Below are 18,989 nucleotides of genomic sequence, written 5' to 3' on the forward strand. Positions count from 1 at the left end.
CCGTACAGAGAACTCATTCACATCAGTCTCTGCCCCATTGGAGCTTACAGTCTAAATTCCCTAACATACACACACACACACAGACAGAGAGAGAGAGAGTGAGAGAGAGAGAGACTAGGGTCAATTTTGAGAGCAGCCAATTAACCTACTAGTATGTTTTTGGAGTGTAGGAGGAAACCGGAGCACCCTGAGGAAATCCATTCAAACACGGGGAGAACATACAAACGCCACACAGATAAGGCCATGGTCGGGAATTGAACTCATGACCCTAGCACTGTGAGGCAGAACTGCTAACCACTTAGCCACCGTGAAAATTAAATCTCTAACTTCTCACAAGAAAGTGCATAATTTAGAACAGTTCCACCAAAAAGTTTGCTTTGATCTCCTGCAGATAATACAGCATTGTACAAAATGATCCTTATAACATTTTGGTAGTAAACGCAGGTACATATCTGCACGCAAAATGCAGTAAAGGAAAATATTGGAAGAAATGACGGTTAGAGAGCTGGAAACGGACCTCTGTGAAATCTGGGATCATGCCAATATCGGAGAGGAAATGAATATTCTTATGAATCCAGTCCTGAAAGCTCTTGGGATGCGTACTCGGAGAGGAAGCTGGATTGTTCCAGAGAGGAATGACCCAAGGAGAGGAAGCAAGAAGAGAGAATGCTATAGCCCTTTCGTCCCATATGCTGTAGGAGAAAGAGAGCATTGGTAGCTATAATTGGGGGAGGAGGAGTGAATGACGAGGGTTCCATAGTAGCATGGAGAGAGAAATTGTGTCCATTAAAGCCACTTCCATGTCAAGCCAAAGTTTGACATCTGCGTGAACATGTATATATACTAATTGTATACTAATGCACTGAGCCAAGTGGGAAGCATATTAATATTTCTGTAGATCTGTTAAGTATCTGTACCAAGGTTGTGTTGTCATGGGAAGCCTAATGTAAGACAACGTAAGAGATAAGGCAGCAGTTGGCAATAATATATTTATAGACCTAACAAGGAGCACAGTAACTTTGCAGAGAAGCATCATCATAAGACTAGCTCTGCCGCCCCACAGTAGGTCAACCTATAACTAGAAATGAGCGAAGTTGCAGTGAAATTTTTGGCAAAACAAGTCTCTCAACTGAACGGACCATTTCATAGAGGTGCAACATTCTGGTGATACAATCTACACTACCAGCATTTGCTTCGTCATTCAGGCGTGCACTTATGAGGGGGTTCACTTGCCTGGAACCCCCCCAAACCCTACACCCCTCTGAGACCGAAGCTTCATTTTCACATCTAACAGCCAGTTCTGCACCAGGCACAGTACTGACTCCTGACCAACAGCTTCTCTGCCAGGACTAATCGGGGGGCGGGGGGCTCCCTCCTAGTCACTGACTATTGGGTGTGATGTCATCATCACGTCCCGGATCTGTCAGTGAAGAGGAATTGCAGACAGACCATAAGGAGGTAAGTAAAGTATTGTGTAATGAAGGGGACAGAGGTGTAATGAGGGGGAACAGAGGTGCGATGATATCTACCTATGACGGACTCATTAAATGGGTAAGTAGACATCACCATCCAGTAACAGATTAAAGTGCTACGTAGACTGTGTGAATGCAGTGCTCTTTGACATCAGAACTGCAGGAAAGCATTGAAGAGGAGGAAATCCTCAGGTCAAGAGGACCACTTTTAATTCATTTGAGGGTCACATGTGGTTGTCAGAATATTTGATGCTATCTGGTTTAAGATCTATAGATACTATGTCTTAGCTATTCATTGTTATTTGTAGTTTGTCAGTTAATTCATTACCACCTTGCACAACTGCATAGTATGTGTTGGCTCATTATCATAGACAATCATGCTTCCAGTAGCTATGAAGCAAAAGCAGCGGCTTTTTTTTAAAAAAAAAAAAGTATTGAGATGCCTTTTGGATCAACTTAAAATTGAGCTGATGGTCACAAACAGCCAAAAAAGAAATTTCATGGCAATGCATCAATAATATATAGAGCCCTGCTCAGATCCATTATCCACACTGACATTTTCCTAAGCTATTGCTGTAATAATGCCACAGCAGGGAACACCTAAATTAAAAATCTTAATTAAAATATCCTTTGCATCTTCTATATCATGCATATGATGTAATATGCAAATATCCCTGCTGTAATTGCTTGGCACATAGCCTCTCAGCATGTTAAGCTTCTTTGTATCAAGCAAAATCTCTTTTGTGCACAGTTTTGAGATTTCAACATATTTTTATAGGATGCATATGGGGTTTCTTGATTATATGCAATTGCAAATTTCTCATACTTATGAAACATGCCAATAGTATATAAAACATGCCAATAGTATAGATTAATTGAAAAATGTTGGTAATGTCATGGTCCAACAAACAGGAAAATAGGATTATTGACTTTACTTATTTGTGTCGTATAATAACGTCTCGTCAGCATGTTGGAAGATATAGAATGTTCACCAAAGTTCACCAAACTAAACTAACTTATTAGAAACTTTGCAAAAGTTACTCAGTGCTCCACCTGTATGCTAGCTATACCTATAAAACCAAGTTACAATTTATTGCCTGTTTCAGTTTTACTAATCAGAGTTGACATTTTAACCCACATCTATTAAGCTGAGTAATTTTCGGTGTAACTCTTTATGGCAGTAAAAGGCACCTTAATACAATGACAGAAGCAAAGACATCATCCTATCCTGGCATCCTTCCAATGCTCTAATGAACCAGGGCCTTTATTGTGGTTTCTCAAACCACCTACAATGGTTCAAAGAACCACAATCCCTAATATACAAGCCTAGGATATATGCAAAATCAGCAAGTAACAGTCACAAATAAATCTAAAATTTCTCACAGCATGACAAAAACTGTATATACACTTTATTTATTTTTTTACTGCAGAGAGGGCCAGCTTGGAGGGATGTTACAACAAGTGGGGAATGGCCAGAGCTGACATGAGAGGAACAAGTGTGGTTCAGAGTGGAGATTGGGAAGGAAACCAGGGTGTACAAGTGTGAGTAGTATAGGTTAAAGTAGTGTAAGCTTTAATAAAGAGATGGGTTTTCAGAGAGCGTCCAAAGATTTGAAGGCTGGGAGAGTCTGACCAGGCATGGTAAGGAGTTCCATAGGTGGGTAACAGCACGAGAGAAGTCTTGTAAAACTGGTTGTCAGAGGAGAGATGAGGCGCAGGACAAACACAGATTAATATTGACAGAGGATTGTCTGGTAGGCCCATGTCTAATTGGGCTACAGTAGTAAATGTTAGACAAGGAACGCATGGGAAAAGTGACTTAATTGCCCTCTGTTATCACAAAATACTCAAGAAAAGAGATTACTTCTATTTACAGTATAAATATGTAGAGCAAATATATCATTTTAAACTCCTTTGTGGGCCTTAGTAACTTGATTTACTGGTGGGATTTATGAGTTTCTCCCTGATGTATGTTTCAGTAGATTTTCAATAGGATTTTCTACTATGCAGTATAATAGTACAGTTTACTGTGAATGGAGAAAAATGACTTCTTCATAGAACATAGACTCAATTAAATGAAATATACAGCGGTAGATGTTACTTGTAGATCTTTCTTATAAAGCAGCTTGAATTTTGAATGCAGCTGTTGTTTGCACAAATTTAACTAATTCCCGTTATAAATGCTGAAACATACCTGTAATATTATCATTACTAACGTGCTATTTATATACCCCACACATACCTGTATCCATTCTTTAACTGTGTCCTCTCCGGGAGTCCATCCATTCTCATTATAGTTCAGTCTTGATCTCTCTGAAGACCAGTTGGTGCTATATTGCGAGGACACAGTGATCTGATCTGAAGTGATCTCCCCAGATTCCATTCCAAGGGGCTCTTTGCACTCAAAATCTTTAAAATAAAAATATTTATATGGTCAGCTAGAGCTATTAGATAGCAAAGGTGAGAACATTCTGAAAGTATATATATATTATGGGGTCTAGTTACTAAAACATGGTGCTAGCACTTGTTTTCTTATCCCACCAATAGAAAACCACCTATTATTATGATATTTAGCTGTCTCAGAGATACCGGCCGGGGTCAAAGGGTACATGCACATCTGTGACCCGTTTCTCTGTTTCTGAGATGGCGATAGCAGGAAAAGGATTATGGGGGTACATGTACTGCCATGATCCTTGTTAAACAGGCTTCCTTGCGGGAAGCTGTCGCGCAAAAAACCTACTAAATCCTATCGCTGGCACCATCCCGTGATAGATAGGTGATATTGAAAAAAAGTCAAACATTTTCGTCAAAGAGAGCGATTTTGATAAATAGGACTACTTGTCACATCCACTTCCACATTCACCACTTGAGTTCAACCCAGTGAGACCTATATTTTATTAAAATTCTGCTATATATTTAACTTTAATTGTTATTTTTTCTGGGGTAACAAAGTATTAATGGCATGCTAAAACTCTAAACACAAGTAAAGGTAGAAGTTAGCAGGGATAAGGGAGAAAACATGTAATAATTCATTGTTTTCTCTATATTTGTGACGTTACTGTTTTTCCAATTTACTTTGTACATACAGGTCTATATCTAGAATGATACATTGCTCATATTTATTGTGTGTTTCAGGGTTGTCCGACATGACACCATTATCTACCAGAGGATTTAAAGTAATATATGGAGTTTTTTTCCATGTAATTGGAGGTCACATATCAGAGCTTTGAAGGTAACTTACTGCTATTACTGCTATTATGGATCCTAACCCCACTCACTGCAAGGAGGTCAGAACATAGCTCTTCCATGACAATGGAACAGAACTGTTAAGGGTTGCATAATCCTTTCCAGTTGTTCTCGACCATGTCCTTCAGAAGTACCAGAACTCACACATAACCTCCATCAATGAATCACAGAGGCTCAATTACTTTGTTTACATCATCTGTGTTAACATATGGCAGGTCTTATGTTCTGACCTCATAAGGAATGTCCATATTTTATGTCCTGTTTTCAAAGGACATCTTAAAACAAATATATAGATATAATTATATAGTTTTCGTCAAGCTGGATACAGCAAGGAGAGACGTAAAAAGGAAACATGCTTCAAAGTTTTTTGCATGGTGGAGCTGACAAAGTATTATTACAATGTCATGTTCTGACCACTAGAGGCGCTATTCCATTTAAGTCTATGGATAATGTTTCATTTAGAAGTGGCTGAGCATGTTAGTGCAGCTCCCAGTCCTGGGACTATATTTACTGTGCTGACATAGGGATGCACTTGTCTAGAGTACGCTGTTCTAGTGGCAACTGAGAGAATTAATCTTATTTTATGTCACATCATGACCTGAAAAGCAAAGGCTCGCTTTTGTGCTTGGCAGCAAAGCCTGAATGCCAGCTAGTCAAAGTGGTTATAGTTTGGACACGACACAGAGCTGCTCTGTATTATATAAGTACAAAAGCAAGAAACATATAAAAAAAAAGGTGTTTTCGGTAAAAATTGCATTTACAAAATTAATGTCACCTGAAGGAGGATTGTCTCTTTAACAGGCGAACAGATGTTCCAGGCTTTTGTTTAATGTACTTGGTTCTGCTTGATTTATACAAGAAGTCTCTAGTTCTTGAGGAGATCTGATTTATTTAGAAGTTTATTTAATGTTTTATGTGACTGGCTGTACACTAGAATACATAACAGCTTCATAGCTAGCTACACGATGCAGTGCTGACCTTCTTCTGCATTCCTCTGTAAGGCAGTGTAATTTGCAGAGAATCCTTCCTTTGCGATGGCATTGTCCGTGTGAAAGATCATGGAGAGGATTCCCGTTGAGGAACGTATCCGCCCCGGAGTGTTCTGTCCACAATAACGTCCAATGTGAGGACCCACTATCGGGAAAAAAAAAATAGATTGATTAAAAAAAAATATATAGGTTGTTAGATTAAATAACATATGTATGATTTTACCAAACAAGAATGTGGTCCATTAAAAGTTACTTTAATGTATAAACGCTTATTGGTGCTGAGCCATGTTTTCAAAACTCTATAATGCGATCCGTACTCTGGGGTATATTTACTAAACTGCGGGATTGCAAAAGTGGAGATGTTGCCTATAGCAACCAATCAGATTCTAATTGTCATTTATTTAGTACATTCTACAAAATGACAGCTAGAATCTAATTGGTTGCTATAGGCAACATCTCCACTTTTTCAAACTCACAGTTTTGTAAACATACCTCTCTGTCTCAAAGAGCAATTAAATACCACTATTATAGTTCAATATAGTATGTTCTATTGACATAAGGGGATATTTGGCCACAGAAGCAGCCGTTTGCACTCTCTATTATATGTTATGTAGGGTAGCAGTGAATGGGAGATATCTCCCAACTCTTTGGCTTGTCGGACAAAGTTGTCACATTCGGGATGGCGGGATAGAAACCTCCATTCAGGACTGTCCTGTCTAAATCAGGACATCTGGGTAGTAGGCAGAAACTTTACTTGTACTACTGGGACTGCTGCAACACAGGAGTGCTTTATGAAAGTATCCAGATCCAACACAAAGGATGGAATTAAAGGCGGATTCTGATTGGATGGCCGCAGTACTTAGCCAATCAGGTTCTGCCTCATATTCATTCCTAGGGAAGGGCACCCAATAGTGTACTATGCCCCTGGGTAAACATGGGGTCTTTAAATTACCCCTAAATGTGAAATACCCATTCAATAATTTGGCTGATTGATTTGAAGATATTTCTTGCTGGGACACTTTACTTTTCTTAAACAAATGTGATTTTCACACTAAATGCCTAGATTACAAATGAATAATTATTTGCAAAAATGTTCCACTTAATATCTGCACATGAGACATTACTATACAACCTGTGCTCTTCAGCCGTTGTGGAACTACATGCTCTGATCGTCACTGACATGGCATGCTGGGACTTGTAGTTTCACAGCAGCCACAGTTCCACAGTCTATCTACATCTAACTGACGCTGAAGTATGATTGTATCTTGGATCTCTATTTACAGTGTTTTATTATATACATTTCAGTATGTTCCAATACAAAACAAAAAGAATCACAGAAACATATCTAAAGTCCTCATGTGAGGTATATCATACAATGTCACCACAATGCAAGTACAAGTGATAGGAAAATCTTCAGTTCACCATCCAAATAATAATAGATATAGACCATAAACAAGATAATGGGTTTCTGTGCAGCTGATCTGTGCTAACAGGCCTTCAATTACTTCAGAGATTGCTGCCTTGAATCAGCAATGGCATTGGAAACATACACTATATATTATGTCTACCTGAAAAACTCTGTTATTACAGGACACATATAGCCAAGGTAGCTGTAGGGCCTAGTTTCCTTAAATGCAAAACAATGTATACCAGGCCTAGCCAACCTGTGTCTCTCCTTATGATGGGAAACTACAAGTCCCAGCATGCCCTGAGAGCTATCAGCTAGCTATCTACTAGCGAAGCATGCTGGTCTTGTAGGTTCACTACACCTGGAGAGCCAGGGGTTGGCCAGGCCTGATGTATAAATTTATTTTGCCCACTACTTTATTGATCTATCTATCCAAACTTATAACACTGATACACTCTATTCTGCCAGTGCCTGGTCACTATTCAAATATAATTGTCTTATTAAAAGCTGATTGGACGAGCTGCTGATGTAAGCATGGGGCCTGAGACACAGGTGGGGTATCTCCTGAATCCAGCATGGCACCCTCCTGGTGTACTACATGGGGGGCATGGGAGGCAGTTGGGGGCTGAAGCACTACCTTAAACTGTTGCAGGACTGGGTATATCCATTAATATTTAGAGAATATCAATTATCCTTTTTGTGACAGGCAAGCATGAAAATGCGTAACCACATATGTAACTTAAAAATAACACTCAATATAAGAAGTTAGGCTGTAAAATGTATAATGTATACCTAACGACTTGCAAGATTTGGTCAAGTATAATTTGTTACTTTTCAGTATAATAAGGGTCCAAGAGAAATAATTAAGTTTCCTACTTATGAATAGAAACTACAGGGTAACACGTGAAAGCTGCATTATGATCATGCAGTTTTAAGTAAGAGAGCTGTATAGAGATTGCATTTTGAATGGATATTTTATATTGAATTTACATTGAAAATATTCAATACAAATTGTTAACATTACTAGAACATTAAGAAAGTTAAATGGTATAATTGTATCATGCAAGCATGCGATTGCATCATTCCCATTTAGAGAACACTTTAAATAAAACTATAATGTATCCAACAGGTACAAATGTTGCAAACATCAGAGGTGGAAATTTCGCAAACTCTCAAAGGAGAAAGATCTCCAAATCATATTGTATATAGAGTCACTGACCATGAAAAGATGAATGGTTGAAAATAAGATGTGATAACATTAATTCTCCAGTAGTATTCCCTTATTCATTTCTGCTGCACATAAATTCATGGGATTTTTTTTTTCATGCTAGAGGGAAAACATTCTGGCGCTCCCAGACCAAACTGTGCCGCCACTGAATTCAGGTGCCATCTCTGACATCTAGACAAGTTGGCCATTGAATGTGAAACAGAAGATCGTTGTTGGGTTTGGGAGCCGTGATTGAAGAGTCTGTTTATGACTCACTGGCTTATAATTTTAAAGGATTTATTTAGGACGTCTACATTTAGTTTGTCTGGATTTTGCCCCCTGGACATCTTAGTGCTTTCCTCTCTCTCTCTGCGATTATTATACCGTCAGGAGTCAACAGTACAAGACCATACAAAGAAGTATTGAATTTCTTAGCATGGGCATTCCCCAGCTAGCTAATAGAATATTGATTTGTACAGAGCTGTATGAAGCACAAATTATTAATCAGTCTTCAAATATAAAAATGCCTTTTTATCTACAGTACTTTTTCCACCATGCTGGCAATTAATGCATACAATAGCATACATATAATTCTATTACTATTAAGTGGGGGCTCCTGGTTATTCTGCTGAATTTCTGAAATGGCTCCATTATTGCATGTTTACTAGAAACAACATATTTCATTATTTTGCTAGGCATATTAAATCTATGAACCATGGCAAATTATCCACTTAGATGCCTGGCGTATCTATTATTAACGCTTATAATTAACAACTGCTGCCCAAATGTCTAGTCAACGGTAGATGAGAGGAAGTAATTAAACTCAGCTTATTTCCCTGTAACTAATTATATACATATATTTATACGACCTTTCCCATTCCAATTTATCGAAGGGCCCAAGTTGAGGGAAACCATATACTGTCAAGTCGGCGGAAAAAACAGCGCAGTCTTGAGTTCTTTAGTGATCAATATAGATGCTGAAATGGGGAATCTGTTTGCATGATGGACTGTCTGCAGATTAGTAGCAGTATACAGTAATTATGTACGCAACCTTTATTGTAATTCTAGAACTCTGGTCGTCATGGAGATTTTCCCCACTAAGGTACTTGCCAGTTTTAGGAAACCTAAACACTGGCCAATTTTGGCACTTAGGCCCTGAAAAGAATATCAGGACAGCCTATTTGGACATTATCTGGCATGTTCGGCCATCGGGTCATCATCACCATTTATTTGTATAGCGCCACTGATTTCGCAGCGCTGTACAGATAACTCACTCACATCAGTCCCTGCCCCATTGGGGCTTACAATCTAAATTCCCTAACATACACACAGACAGATAGACAGAGAGAGAGAGAGAGAGACTAGGGTCATTTTTTTGATAGCAGCCAATAAACCTACTAGTATGTTTTTGGAGTGTGGGAGGAAACCGGAGCACCCGGAGGAAACCCACGCAAACACGGGGAGAACATACAAACTCCTCACAGATAAGGCCATGTTTGGGAATTGAACTCATGACCCCAGTGCTGTGTGGCAGAAGTGCTAATCACTTAGCCACCGTGCTGCAGTCTGTAATACCTCCAGTCCTCTTTCTCTCACATCTATGGGCACCTCAATATCACTTCTAGCCAAAATCAGATTTATTCTTTAGATCAAATGGGTAAAAAGTAACCGTGTGTGCTGTCTTCCATTGACGACCAACAATCACCAGAACTACGAAAAACCTCACGTGATTTTGTATTATTCCGATGCTTGATGACAGCCATGTCTATGGTGTGTCTGTGTTGTCATTGCCCCTAGTCAGTCCTCTTGACTTCCTGCACACCCCTGAATGACGGAATCTATTTATTTTTCTCATTCTATTTTCTTGTAAAAAAATTGGACACAGTTGCAAATGTGGCCAAGCAACTGGATCTAAATCTTTGTTTTCTAACATAGGTCAGTTCAACCCTGTTTGGATACAATGTGATGATTCTAAATACACGTTTATTTCTATATCTCTCTAGCACATATTGATCTGTGTTGTGTTCTGATAACTCTTGCAGTCTAGAATATATCTCTCTAACCTCGGGAGCATATCTCTCCTAGGATCATGGGGAAAACTGTACTAGTCTGTTATTGTCATTCTGTCTAGCAAGGCCATTTCACACTGGATATAATTGGACTGACCACTGTATGACTTTAATAAGCAGCAGGATATTCGGGAGGGACACTGTACAAGGATATATAACTCCGAGGTCCCTTTAGCTTGGCTCTTCTTGGAATGATGGTGTATTTGGCATTAGTACAGAATTTATAAGCAAGAGCAAAAGAAAACCGCTCCATACAGACATTTTACTTACAGAAAACCATAGGCCTTTTTATATCACTTGTAATTTTCCAGCACATTATTTGATATAACTGACTATTAGCTTGTACAATTGGCTGAGCAGTGTCTTGGTAACAACATCAATTAGTTTTCACTTCACAAGTACACTTCACTTGTTCGAAACATAAGGTTAAAGTGTCTTGGTTTATATTATCTATAAATTAGATCTGATTACTCTCAGGCATAATTGGAGATACTACTAATACAGTGCATATTAAGTGTTGCCGTATAATCCAGTCCCTCATTATAATAATTTTAAAAGTTTTTCTCATATAATGCAAATATGAAATAAAAAGTTGACCTAAACTAGGAGCACTTTTTACTAGGAGATTTCCAGAGTTTTAGAACTGCTTGGACCTCTATGTACGGTGAATAATATGTTGATAAACTAAATACATAAAAGTCAACCTTCATAACTGCAAGTCATTCTGTTTACCATCATCATAGCGCCACTAATTCCGCAGCGCTGTACAGAGAACTTAGTCACATGAGTCCCTATCACATTGGAGCTTACAGTCTAAATTTCCTAACCAGGGGCGCATGCAGGGGGGGTTTCTGGGTCTCCAGTAGCCCCTCCCCTCCACTAACGAAGTGCCCCACATAGCAGCACTGTACTATACAGCAGCCGCGGCGCTGTCAAAGAAGCTGTAACACCGTTGCGGACGCTTCTGCTGAAAACGGAGCTGCGTGCGCCGCTGCTAACATACACACACACAGACGGTGAGAGAATAGGATCAATTTAATAGCAGCCAATTAACCTACCAGTATGTTTTTGGAGTGTGTGAGAAGCTGGAGCACCCGGAGGAAACCCACGCAAACACAGGGAGAACATACAAACTCCTCACAGATCAAGTCATGGTCGGGAATCAAACTCATGACCCCAGAAGTGCTAACCACTGAGCCACCGCTCTGCCCATTTGCTATTAGATGCATTTAGCGCCATATGTACATGGAAGACCATTCATAACATGAAACATTGAAATGTTACAATAAGAGCCAGCAAATGTTGCACATGAAAAAAAAGAAAAGATCTTCTTATTACTTCTTTATATAAAGAGAATATATAGTTAGACTATTGCCCACAAAGTTCGCTTCTCTACATTTAAACATTCACTCGGGTATCATTACATTAAAAACGCTCATGTTACAAGAGTGTTTTCAGGCATTCATTTGGGATAGCGTTTCCAGTGACAAAACATATCTCATTGCTTCTGGCATATGTACTATATATTGAAATGAAGTATAAAAAAAATTAAATCATTTATATTAAAATACCATGTAAAAGGCATATATTCATACATGGAACAGTGATAAATGAGTAACATTCTGTATACTAACATTTAGATCTCTGCTGACTGACAAATGGTAATGTTATAGATGCATTCACTACCTAATTATCCATAATATATGGGTGTATACAATAAGCAACGTGTAAATGATTTTTATCATAATAAACCTGTTTTGAAAACAAAGGAAACATAAGACTATACAATTTACCAACTAAAAATACACTATATTTATCTAAATATTAATTTAATTACCATATTTTAATTTCATGATTCATGCATTAAAGGACAAAACATCTCCCAAAATACTCAAATATATAAAAGCATCAAGTTAAAAAAAACAACAAGGTTTTTTTCAGTTAAATGGAAATCATAATGTAAAAGCAGACAATGGAATGCAAAATATTGCAATCAATACAATGCCTATAAATATTCCAAGGACTGCTCTACAGTTGCATTAACAGCTCTTTTACATTTAAATTATTGCTTTATTAAGTTGTTTACAGGTTTATTTTCATACTCTGCTCCGGTTTGGATTGGCCCGGTAATGTGTAACAAGCTCCGTTCCATCATTTATATATGCACATTACTTTGAGAACTGTAAGTCTCAATGACAGCAAAGTTAGACAAGAAGCAGAGAAAGTTGAGATAAAAGAGATTAATAGAGTGTTTAATTTGCTATGGCATTAACATCCACTACAAGACACTGCCTTTTGTGCCTTCATTCAGAAGTGTGTTTATTTTATTGACTTAAGCCCTGAAGTCCTGCCAAAGCAATAGTCCTCAAACTGTATGCGTACTCTAAATTACTTTTCTCTCTCAATACTACTCACATGCTCCTTAGAGGCCAAAGGTAGAGGATCAGTGTGATTATTTATTTCATAGTCAACTATGTTATTATACAAAAACAACATGTTTTGCAATAATCGCCTTTCATAGTAAAACAAATCATGTACTCGTCTACGACCAAATCTTGCAATAATGTACTTACCCACTGACTACACACAATGGATATGGCCACTTTCAAGGTTTATACGCATAAAACACATTGACAAATGCACTAAAAGTACTGCAATTTGCCAAAATGTAGACTAAAGAAAGGACCAAAAATGAACCAAAATTAAAATAAATAGTACATTTTGCTTTCGATTGGAACATAGTAATAGACATGAAGCCAACAGTTCAAAAAACCGCTCATGTAAAGAAGCCCTTTCTTTGCTCTTGGTATAAACAGCATGGCGCTGCCCACTTTCAGAGACATTATCATGCCAGGTTATAGTCAGGTCTCCCCTGGCAATAGCCCTTACCGCTCCGGGGCAAGTATCGCTCGGGCTGTTGAGCATCGCTCAGCTGCCTCAGTGATATTTCAATGGTAAATGATGGCAATAGGTGATTTTCTGTTGCCACGATTAGCGTTGATAGAAAATCACCTGTATCGCTACCTTTTAATAAATAGATCATCTACAGTGTCCACTCACATCAACTGTGAGGACACCAATTCAACATTTAATAAGGAGGGGGATGCCAAACAGGGAAACCCTAGGGCAGTGGATCCCAAACTGTATCAGTTTAAGGCTCCCTTAGGGTCTCCATAATTTTTTCAAGGCACCCCTAAGTCAAAATTATTACCAGGTAGTCCCCCGCTTTGCTTACCACTGGTCCTGGCCGAGGCACCCCTGTGAGATCGCCGAGGCACCCCAGGGAGCCTAGGCACACAGTTTGGGAACCAGTGCCCTAGGGTAAATTGGATCTCATTTAGTATATTTTAGGAATGGTCAGGGCTGTAACTAGGGCTTTGCATTAGGGGCGAACACCAAGGGCACAAGACTGAAGGGGGCAGCAGTTTATGAATATTTTAGGTCCATTTAGGTAAAATTGAGAGCTGGGGGAGAGGCAGCATTTTTCTTTCTCTCCCCAGTTGCTAAAATTTTAAATTCCGGCTATGAACATGGTGGTGCAAATTACAGAGAAACACGTTATCTGGAATCCCAAGCGTTCTGGATAATCCCATACCACACAGACACTCACACACTTCAATGCACCTTCCAAGCGTCTTTTATTAGGTATTTGTAGAGAAAACAATAAAAAATGCATTATATATTTTACATTCACAGGATACACTTTGCTGGCATAACAATGGCTACTTGTTCCCCACCGTGGAATGTGTAAGTGACAAAGTAGTGATGTGTTCCGGCTCCAGTATGAGGTGTGAAACTTTAATCAATGTGCCTGTTGCAGATTGCTTCAGCCAGAGACCTACAGCTGTGCGTGTAAACTAATATGTTGTGAATCTCAGAGAAGGGATTTCCAGCTAAATGAGGGAGCCAGACACCTGTGTACGTTTGCTCTACGCCTGACCTTTGAGTAAAGGACGTGTGTGTTTGTTTTTTATGTTTCAACAGGTTGATCTTTATACTGACTCTTAAGCTTGCGACCCGAATTCTACCGTTAATATTTCTTAAATGAGACCTTGAGGGGTTGTATGCAAATATGTGCACTGCAATCTATGAATAATGAATGCTACAATATCAAGTGAATATCACAGTACTTAATTATCTGTCTACAAAACTAAGCCACAGGTAAAATGGAATTGAAATTGTTGCTCAAATTGCACAGGAGTTGCCACAAAATAAGATGACAAATAAAAGTTCAAAGAGTTGGCTTTGCCGGAAGTTGATTAAAGTTCATATTCTGCTTCCAAATCACACAAATATGGAACTCTGGAATAAACAGTAGAGCAGTGTATACTCTCTTCTGTAGGATAACCAATCCCGCTGCCCGGCCTCTACAGACAAGTGACAGGTTCATTAACCAAGATGACAATACGCGTGGGTGTTACACTGGACGAGGGGCAGCCGTTTGGTACTTGGCCAATCGGCAGGATTACTTCCAGTATATACTAGGGCTTTTATAGAGTGCACAGAAATAGATCTCGCACACAAATAGGCCAACTACAATCGTGGTCTGGCAAAATATCTAACATTTATCAGTCAACGAGCGGTATTGGAGCCATGTATACTTGAGCCTATTGGCTGATAGTGCCAGTGATATCACAGTGTGTGTGGCCACCGTTAGAGGAACGTGCAGATTCAAACTTTCATTCTCTAAGCATCTCAGTATATTTAAAATGGGAAAAGAGGGAATTATGAGAAAAGACTAATCTTTGCTGTTGTGCTAGCTATTCCTATAGACACTTTCATATTTGTCACACCGCTCTTCCAAGATGGGAATGATAAAATAAATGCATCACATTATAAAGGTTGTCCAACTTTGGTCAATCTCTCCTTAATTTAACCTGCCCCCATCCCCGTTACTTGAAACTGGGACCATGTATAGCGCTACTCTCACAGGGGTTGAGGACTGAATCCATCTAGTTCTTAAATAAAGCTTTATTGAAAAGATATGGACAGGTTGCTACACCAGATGGGAAGATGTAAAAGGTGATCTGACTGTCCCCAGGAAAGGGGGGGGGGGGGAGATACCAAGTACAGATAACCAAAACTTACAATGGGACACAGTAAAGGTCATGTGCTATGGACTACTGCTGTGAAATAGAGCAAAGGCTGATAATATAAAAATGCATGTTGATAGATGGTGATAGATAGATAGATAGATAGATAGATAGATAGATAGATAGATAGATAGATAGATAGATAGATAGATAGATAATAGTGGTTCTAGGCACATTGATTTTGTCACTGCTATTCTGCAGATTTCATTATTATTTAAAGTTGATACAATTTCTCACACCCCTGTTACCATGCAAACTTCAGCAGCATAACACATTGGTTTCCTATTATTCTGAGAACTAATTAACATGTAAGAGCTCTGTCTATGTTCAGGGAAGGAAATGTTCTTGACTGTAATATATTACTCTGCAGAGGTGAGAAATGTCATTAGCTGCTATAGACAGCAGTAATGAATGAATTTCGAGCCCGTTTCAAAAACCATATGTAGCAAAAAAAAAGGGGGTATATATCTGGGGAACGAACATGATGGAAATACAGATGTGTGGGATATAACGCTTTTGGTTAGTTACTTAGGAGTCTATTTATTATAGGACCAAAAGTCGGATATAGGACTTCGTCCTATACATCAAGCAGTCACCCCTGGCGATAGGCCCCGCCGGTGAACAGATTTGCCAGGTCTAGACGACAAGAGTTTCCCCATGCAGAGTAGGCTTTAGAAAAATGGTTGTGAATAGATTGACCGTTGGCGCTCGGTGGACATAGAGAGTAGGACAACTTAAATGGGGTATATTAATTGCATTTAGCACTGGAGGAGATGTAGGAAGTCTATAATATATGAATAATTATAGACCACTCACTACCTTACCCTATTACCACCCGTTACACAATTTCACACAAGACAACTACCCCCTGACCAACATTGTTGTATGACAGGATCATTTAGCTTATGAGTCACTTTTACCTTTGCAGTCTTACTGGGCCGAAATGCAAAATGTAGACTTAATCTCATGTGTCAAACTCCCATTGTCCCATAGATTGTAAGCTTGCGAGCAGGGCCTTCTCCCCTATTTGTCGGTTATACCCAGTTTGTTTATTAGTTTACTGTATTTGTCCCCAATTGTAAAGCGCTACGGAATATGTTGGCGCTATATAAATAATAATGATGATGATGATGATGAATAGCATACCTACCAACTGTCCCAATTTAAGGGTACTGTTCTGCCATCCTGTCAGTTAGGACCTTTGTCCCGACTGCACGGAAGTTGGGAGGTATGTACCTGCTTACCATGGTAAGTGGGTGCTTTGAATACTATATAGGTGAGGGTGATTTGGGGTAGCCTAGTGCTTTGGACATAGCACCCCACCCCCATTGCAGTATGACAACACCCCCTTTTGTATGCTGCCAATTTGGACCAGGACCTATGATAATAGTGACATTGTTCCAGACAAGAGGAGACATATAATAGATGCTCAAAATTATACATATTAGAGCTTTACAAATGCAAATTCGACTTAGGAGAGTTCAGGTCTCTTCCCATAATGCCAGTCAGTTTAGCTCATAGTACCGGAACGTTTTATAAGAGATGCAGAACTTTTCTGATACTTGCATAGTTGCAGCCCTAAATGAGTCTCAGAGTCTCAGAGGGCTTCATGTATTGCACATAATCATGCCAGAATTTCTGGTTTTTGATCACACTCTCCCCAGCTGAAATAAAATAATCCTAAACATGTAACGGCAACAAAAATAAGCCAATCCCCACTTTCCATACTGGCAGTTTTGCATGTAAGGTTCAGTTATGATTGTGAAAAGATTGTGTCAGCAGATATAGGAGCCAGATTCATATCTGCAGAACATTTACACTGCACGCGTTTCTGAACAAAAGGCTTTCTGAGACGCTAACTACAGAGAAGAGGAAACAGAAACCCAGCATTGTTCTCTGGTGCGGTCACTGGAGTAAAAGTGTGAAAACTGGGTGCTTGAATGATGCTTTTTGTGTTCAGAGCTGTGAGCAAAGAGCTTGCAAATCAAATGAAGAGTGAAGAGCAGTTGATTGCACATTGCTGCTTGCAGAATTAACAGGCACTGCCAAGCTTTTATCTAAAGTCCAATGCACCAATTTCCTCTTTCTAAGCTTGCTATAGTTCAAACACCATATTTTTAAAACACGTTTCTATTTTAACAGAGAGAACTGCTGTTCTATGGCAATTTAAAACTAACGTTGCACAATGGTGTCTGATATACTGTATTCTATACTGTGAGCGAGTGAAATTGAATTGCTGTAGTTTTAATAGATAAAAACAGGGACAATTATGAGAGGGGTTTACAGAAATTGTGCAAATAGATGCTGTCGCCCAGATTCAAACTGTCATTTAGAAATATATGTTAAAAATTAAAGCAAATATTTGATTGGCTGCTCTGGGTTACGGCATCTACTTCCTGTACATCAGTTTTCATAAATGCCCCTGAAAGTGTTTATGTCATGGAAAGCATCCAGGAGATACCAAGACCTAAAGAATTATGTTTTGGTTAGTTGCACCCTTAAACACCACAATAAAAGAACTATCTACTGGTCACTTACATGAACTACCTCTTACGTGCAAATCCTGCTGCATGACCTAATTTTTAATTTATTGAAAGCCTGGGAACGTGCTTTCGTGTCCTAAGTGCAAGAATAAGGTGATAAACCAAAAAATGTGCACAAAGGGTGCAGTATATGGCCCCCCCTCAAAAAGGAAAGGCTCTAGTCCCGACCCCCGGAACCCTAAATGGAACAAGGGTCTTTTAGACGCAATTTAAAACTAACGTTGCACAATGGTGTCTGATATACTGTATTCTATACTGTGAGCGAGTGAAATTGAATTGCTGTAGTTTTAATAGATAAAAACAGGGACAATTATGAGAGGGGTTTACAGAAATTGTGCAAATAGATGCTGTCGCCCAGATTCAAACTGTCATTTAGAAATATATGTTAAAAATTAAAGCAAATATTTGATTGGCTGCTCTGGGTTACGGCATCTACTTCCTGTACATCAGTTTTCATAAATGCCCCTGAAAGTGTTTATGTCATGGAAAGCATCCAGGAGATACCAAGACCTAAAGAATTATGTTTTGGTTAGTTGCACCCTTAAACACCACAATAAAAGAACTATCTACTGGTCACTTACATGAACTACCTCTTACGTGCAAATCCTGCTGCATGACCTAATTTTTAATTTATTGAAAGCCTGGGAACGTGCTTTCGTGTCCTAAGTGCAAGAATAAGGTGATAAACCAAAAAATGTGCACAAAGGGTGCAGTATATGGCCCCCCCTCAAAAAGGAAAGGCTCTAGTCCCGACCCCCGGAACCCTAAATGGAACAAGGGTCTTCAGACGCACTTTGCCGTAAGACTAGGGGGTCCATTTAGACCCTGGGATCTGCCGAAGCTTCACCCAGAGCTCAACAACTGACCTAGCCCCCGGAAGAGAGGGCAAACAATGGATTCAGGCGGGGGGGGCGGAACCTCAGCACCACACAGCCCCCCCCCCCCCCAGTCTTTCGGAGATG

The 18,989-nt window shown here is 39.3% G+C and overlaps 1 protein-coding gene across 2 annotated transcripts in view; it reads right to left on the reverse strand.

Moving 5' to 3' along the window:
- The window catches only part of NRP1 (neuropilin 1), a 139,752-nt gene that overhangs the window by 58,706 nt on the left and 62,057 nt on the right, over positions 1-18,989 (reverse strand). For both annotated transcript variants that reach the window (XM_075212051.1, XM_075212050.1), the window contains exons 6-7: positions 5,697-5,852; positions 3,715-3,881 (exon numbers count right to left, since the gene is read on the reverse strand). In XM_075212051.1, the coding sequence (XP_075068152.1) occupies positions 3,715-3,881; positions 5,697-5,852 (323 nt within the window). The remainder of the gene's footprint in view (positions 1-3,714; positions 3,882-5,696; positions 5,853-18,989) is intronic.

The sequence above is a fragment of the Mixophyes fleayi genome, chromosome 5 (genome assembly GCF_038048845.1).
Source record: "Mixophyes fleayi isolate aMixFle1 chromosome 5, aMixFle1.hap1, whole genome shotgun sequence".
Taxonomy (NCBI): Eukaryota; Metazoa; Chordata; class Amphibia; order Anura; family Limnodynastidae; genus Mixophyes; species Mixophyes fleayi.